The sequence below is a fragment of the Pecten maximus genome, unplaced genomic scaffold (genome assembly GCF_902652985.1).
Source record: "Pecten maximus unplaced genomic scaffold, xPecMax1.1, whole genome shotgun sequence".
In the NCBI taxonomy this organism is placed as follows: Eukaryota; Metazoa; Mollusca; class Bivalvia; order Pectinida; family Pectinidae; genus Pecten; species Pecten maximus.
The window spans coordinates 6,389-12,336 of record NW_022980934.1 but is presented as its reverse complement, the minus strand read 5'-3'; the positions used below and the strand labels follow the sequence as shown (position 1 = coordinate 12,336).

General features: G+C 55.9%; 2 protein-coding genes across 2 annotated transcripts; both read right to left on the bottom strand.

The window, feature by feature from the left end:
* Positions 1–1,677: 1,677 nt before the first annotated feature.
* On the bottom strand, positions 1,678–2,877 carry LOC117319831 (circumsporozoite protein-like). Its single transcript, XM_033874557.1, has one exon. The coding sequence runs from the start codon at positions 2,875–2,877 to the stop codon at positions 1,678–1,680; it is 1,200 nt and encodes a 399-aa protein (XP_033730448.1).
* Positions 2,878–3,596: 719 nt separating this feature from the next.
* Positions 3,597–5,001, bottom strand: LOC117319830 (octapeptide-repeat protein T2-like; the record flags this gene model as incomplete). Its single annotated transcript, XM_033874556.1, has 3 exons — positions 3,597–3,816; positions 4,187–4,397; positions 4,585–5,001. Coding segments are annotated over 3 exons (848 nt in total), but the record flags the coding sequence as incomplete, so codon positions are not given.
* Positions 5,002–5,948: the final 947 nt, after the last annotated feature.

The following is a 5,948-nucleotide window of genomic DNA, read 5'->3' as shown; positions in this document are numbered from 1 at the left end:
TAATATGACTTTATTAAATATTCATAGATTTTCTCACTCGTCCTTTCTACAGTCATTACTGACCAGCAGCCATTGTCCGTGTTGTCGCTATTACAATGTAAGATACACCACCAAGATGGCACAAGAAATGACCAAATGCCTCCAAGGTTTGACCTTTAGATTGTAACTGACCACAACGTGATAAGGTCAAGACCGTCTGGACAGCGTATCACATTGTCAAAGTCACTAAGCGTCGATACAGATATCAAACGGTATTAAATATATCACTGTTCTTGCAAATTTTTAGGTAAAATGAAATGAAACAATCAAATCTAAGATTCAGTTTGATTAAAGGTAAATGAATAAAAGCTAATACAACTGGGAGGAATCGCGAGAAGGCGCTCTTTATTGGATAATTTTGTAGTTATGCTATAGGTGTTACAATGACCATTTCTCTTTTTCTTATCAATGTGGTTTGATGGGCTGACCTATAGAGCGGACAGGAAGTTCTGGTTGTATTTTAACTCGGTGTGCAGGAACTTCGGGTAAACAGGAAGTGTTGGTTGACAGGAAGTTTGTGTAGACACAAAGCGTGGGTTGAAAGGACAGGAAATCATTTCCTGTCTACACACACTTCCTGCCTATCCTCATTTCCTGTCTACCTACACTTCCTGTCTATCCTCATGATAGACAGGAAGTGTGGGTAGACAGGAATTGAGGATAGACAGGAAGTTAGGGTAGACAGGAAGTGTGGGTAGACAGGAATTGAGGGTAGACAGGAAGTATTGACGGACAGGAAATGAAGGCGGGCAGGAAGTGTGGGTGGACAGGAAATGTGGATTGACAGGAAGTGTGGGTTGAAAGAACGCGTGCGTGTATAAGAAATGTTGGTGGACAGGAAGTATGGATGGACCGAAGTATGGGTGGACCGGAAGTATTGGTGGACAGGAAGTATGGATGGACCGGAAGTATGGGTGGACCGGAAGTATTGGTGGATAGGAAGTATGCGTAAACAGGACGTAGGAATGGTAATCGCTGATTCGTCTTTCTTGTCTATTACAGCCATGTCTGTGTTATCGCCATTCCAGGTGGAGAAACTCGAGTACTACTTCAAGTTTTTCGGTAAGAAGATCTACAAGACATAAATGTTTGTGTTCGAGATACATGTATACTAAAATGTTAATCTACTCAAGTGAACACTGATATAAATACTCGCCGATAATGTTTTACTAAACATCGTATATATTGGTTCTTATTAACTAGCAGCCTGGCCGAAATATACCATGATTTCGAATCAATGTTGAATCATTCGGGGTATAATGAGTTTAACTTAACCGATGTTTAAACATATTACATATCCAATATGTTTTGACTCCAAAATATAGATCTATATATTTTATCGAAAGGTAGATATCTTATGACTTCCAAAATAACTAGAAAGCAAATATGTATCTAACGATCTTCATTCTGTCACAGACGCCGACGGCGATGGGCTGTCTAATGATGAAGGACCTCCCAGTCTTAATGAAGGTAGGAAATATATATATATATGAAGGTAGGAAATATAATATATATATATGAAGGTCGGACCTAGTCTAATGACTGCGGTCGGTGACATATTCAATATTATATAATGAAGGTCGGGCCATATCTCTATCTACTGAAGGTCGGGCACATCTGTATCACTGCCGGTCGGCACTATCTATTCTCTACTGCCGGTAGGCCCTCTCTCTCATCGCTCCTGCCAGACTGCGGGGACCTCTGTCTCCTGCCGGTCGGGCCCTCTGTCTCTCTCCTGCCGGTCGGGCCTCTCTCTCTTCCTGCCGGTCGGGCCCTCTGTCTCCTGCCGGTCGGGCCCTCTCTCTCTCTCCTGCCGGTCGGGCCTCTCTTCTCCTCCTGCCGGTCGGGCCCTCTCTCTCTCTCCTGCCGGTCGGCCCTCTCTCTCTCTCCTGCCGGTCGGGCCTCTCTCTCTCTCCTGCCGGTCGGGCCCTCTCTCTCTCTCCTGCCGGTCGGGCCCTCGCTCTCTCTCCTGCCGGTCGGCCCTCTCTCTCTCTCTCCTGCCGCTCGGGCCTCCTGTCTCCTGCCGGTCGGGCCATCTCTCTCTCTCCTGCCGGTCGGGCCCTCTCTCTCTCTCTGCCGGTCGGGCCCTCTGTCTCCTGCCGGTCGGCCCTCTCTCTCTCTCCTGCCGGTCGGGCCTCTCTCTCTCTCCTGCCGGTCGGCCCTCTCTCTCTCTCCTGCCGGTCGGGCCTCTCTCCCTCTCCTGCCGGTCGGGCCCTCATCTCTCTCTCTCCTGCCGGTCGGGCCTCTCTCTCTCTCCTGCCGGTCGGGCCCTCTGTCTCTGCAGGTCGGGCCCTCTCTCTCTCTCCTGCCGGTCGGCCCTCTCTCTGTCTCCTGCCGGTCGGCCCTCCTCTCTCTCCTGCCGGTCGGGCCCTCTGTCTCCTGCCGGTCGGGCCCTCTCTCTCTCTCCTGCCGGTCGGCCCTCTCTCTGTCTCCTGCCGGTCGGCCCTCGCTCTCCTCTCCTGCCATGTCGGCCCTCTGTCTCCTGACCGGTCGGGCCCTCTCTCTCTCTCCTGCCGGTCGGGCCCTCTCTCTCTCTCCTGCCGGTCGGGCCCTCTCTCTCTCTCCTGCCGGTCGGGCCCTCTCTCTCTCTCCTGACGGTTCGGGCCTCTCTCTCTCTCCTGCCGGTCGGGCCCTCTCTCTCTCTCCTGCCGGTCGGGCCCTCTCTCTCTCTCCTGCCGGTCGGGCCCTCTCTCTCTCCTGCCGGTCGGGCCCTCTCTCTGTCTCCTGCCAGGTCGGGCCCTCTCTCTCTCCTCCTGCCGGTCGGGCCCTCTCTCTCTCTCCTCCCGGGTCGGGCCCTCTCTCTCTCTCCTGCCGGTCGGGCCCTCTCTCTCTCTCCATGCCGGTCGGGCCCGCTCTCCTCTCTCCTGCCGGTCGGGCCCGCTCTCTCTCTCCTGCCGGTCGGGCCCTCTCTCTCCTATCTGCCGGTCGGGCCCTCTCTCTCTCCTGCCTGGTCGGGCCTCTCTCTCTCTCCTGCCGGTCGGGCCCTCTCTCTCTCCCTGCCGGTCGGGCCCTCTCTCTGTCTCCTGCCGGTCGGGCCCTCTGTCTCCTGCCGGTCGGGCCCTCTGTCTCTCTCCTGCCGGTCGGGCCCTCTCTCTCTCTCCTGCCGGTCGGGCCCTCTCTCTCTCTCCTGCCGGTCGGGCCCTCTCTCTCTCTCCTGCCGGTCGGGCCCTCTCTCTCTCCTGCCGGTCGGGCCCTCTCTCTGTCTCCTGCCGGTCGGGCCCTCTGTCTCCTGCCGGTCGGGCCCTCTGTCTATCTCCTGCCGGTCGGGCCCTCTCTCTCTACTCCTGCCGGTCGGGCCCTCTGTCTCCTGCCGGTCGGGCCCTCTTCTCTCTCTCCTGCCGGTCGGGCCCTCTCTCTCTCTCCTGCCGGTCGGGCCCTCTGTCTCCTGCCGGTCGGGCCCTCTCTCTCTCTCCTGCCGGTCGGGCCTCTCTCTCTCTCCTGCCGGTCGGGCCCTCTGTTCCTGCCGGTCGGGCCCTCTGTCTCTCTCCTGCCGGTCGGGCCCTCTCTCTCTCTCCTGCCGGTCGGGCCCTCTGTCATCCTGCCGGTCGGGCCCCTCTCTACTCCTGCCGGTCGGGCCCTCTCTCTCTCTCCCTGCCGGTCGGGCCCTCTGTCTCCTGCCGGTCGGGCCCTCTCTCTCTCTCCTGCCGGTCGGGCCCTCTCTCTCTCTCCTCCCGGTCGGGCCCTCTCTCTCTCTCCTGCCGGTCGGGCCCTCTCTCTCTCTCCTGCCGGTCGGGCCCTCTCTCTCTCTCACTGCCGGTCGGGCCCGCTCTCTCTCTCCTGCCGGTCCGGGCCCTCTCTCTCTCTCTCCTGCCGGTCGGGCCCTCTCTCTCTCTCCCTGCCGGTCGGGGCCCTCTCTCTCTCTCCTGCCGGTCGGGCCCTCTCTCTCTCTCCTGCCGGTCGGGCCCTCTCTTCTCTCCTGCCGGTCGGGCCCTCTCTCTCTCTCCTGCCGGTCGGCCCTCTCTCTCTCTCCTGCGGTCGGGCCCTCATCTCTCTCTCCTGCCGGTCGGGCCTCTCTCTCTCTCTCTGCCGGTCGGGCCCTCTCTCCTCTCCTGCCGGTCGGCATCTCGCTCTCTCTCCTGCCGGTCGGGCCCTCTCATCTCTCCTGCCGGTCGGGGCCCTCCTTCTCTCTCGTCCTGCCGGTACGGGCCTCTCTCTCCTGCCGGTCGGGCCCTCTCTCTCTCTCTCTGCCGGTCGGCCCTCTCTCTCTCTCCTGCCGGTCGGGCCCTCTGTCTCCTGCCGGTCGGGCCCTCTCTCTCTCTCCTGCCGGTCGGGGCCCTCTCTCTCTCCCTCCGGTCGGGCCCTCTCTCTCTCTCCTGCCGGTCGGGCCCTACTCTCTCTCTCCTGCCGGTCGGCCCTCTCTTTTCCTGGCCGGTCGTGCCGCTTCTCTCTCCTGCCGGTCGGGCCCTCCTCTCTCTCTCCTGCCGGTCGGCCCACTCTCTCTCCGCCGGTCGGGCCCTCTCTCTCCTGCCGGTCGGGCCCTCTCTCTCTCTCTCCTGCCGGTCGGGCCCTCTCTCTCCTCCGGTCGGCCCTCTCTCTCTCTCCTGCCGGTCGGCCCCGCTCTCTCTCTCCTGCCGGTCGGGCCCTTCTCTCTCCTGCCGGTCGGCCTCTCTCTCTCTCTCCTGCCGGTCGGGCCCTCTCTCTCCTGCCGGTCGGGCCCTCTCTCTCTCTCCTTGCCGTGGCCCTCTCTCTCTCTCCTGCCGGTCGGGCCTCTCTTCCCTGCCGGTCGGGCCCTCTCTTCCTCTCCTGCCGGTCGGGCCTCCTCTCTCTCTCCTGCCGGTTCGGGCCCTCTCTCTCCTCCTGCGGTCGGGCCTCTCTTGATCTCTCTCCTGCCGGTCGGGCCTCTCTCTCCCTCTCCTGCCGGTCGGGCCTCTTCTCTCTCTCCTGCCGGTCCGGCCCTCTCCTCTCTCTCTCTACTGCGGTAGGGCTCTCTCTGGTAATATGCTTCATGACGGTCGGGAATATCTACATATAATGAAGGTAAGGAATATATATATATAATGAAGGCTTGTACTGCTTATCTATCTAGTTAACCTGTATAAAAATATATAACGTATTAGTAATAATCAAGAATCAATTGATTGATTACAGAAAATCATTGAGTACACGGGATGGGACGAGGATTCTTCAGTCGTCAAGGAGCTTTACGAGGTTCATGTGGCGTTTTCGAGGTGCTTCACGAGAAAACTGCCGCTACAAAAGGTGATTATGATACGAGACTTGTTTCCAGTAACACGTGCGCAATAATAACTACACCATCTCAAAATATTTTGTTGGGTTTTTTTTTTTTTTTTCGTTTTTTTTTTATGTGAACATGTTATTGCGATCGGAACCCCTAGTCATATTTTGCGTAACGTTGGCAGACGAAGCACGAGGTGTTCCGATTACATGTTATTGCATACTTTCAGAAGCACAGAATCGCATGCCACTTTCATTTTTCTAAATATGTTCATCCCTACATCAATAGTTTACTAACTACCAAACCAACCGTGAATCCAGATATGTTTCAGCTCCTGTGATTTAATCCAACATCAAGATATAGTTAAATTTAATAAACAACAAGTTCCTAGTACACCCCGCTGTTCTGGTACTACACTGAGACCATTACGGAGGCATTGTAATAGTATTACACAATAGCAACTGTATTTCCTCTGAATTGCACAATTCATCCGAATGCTTGATTTTTGTTCGGCAGTTATTTTACATTGATTGCTTAATATTTCAAATAATTTCAATCCTAGATCTTTGTTTCAGCCTGTTTCCATTTCATGTTATATCGCTATCTGGTGTCAACACCAACATACACAGATAGACTTCTAGTACAGAAGACAGGGTCGGGTGTCAACATACAAAGATAGACTTCTAGTACAGAAGACAGGGTCGGGTGTCAACACAACATACACAGATAGACT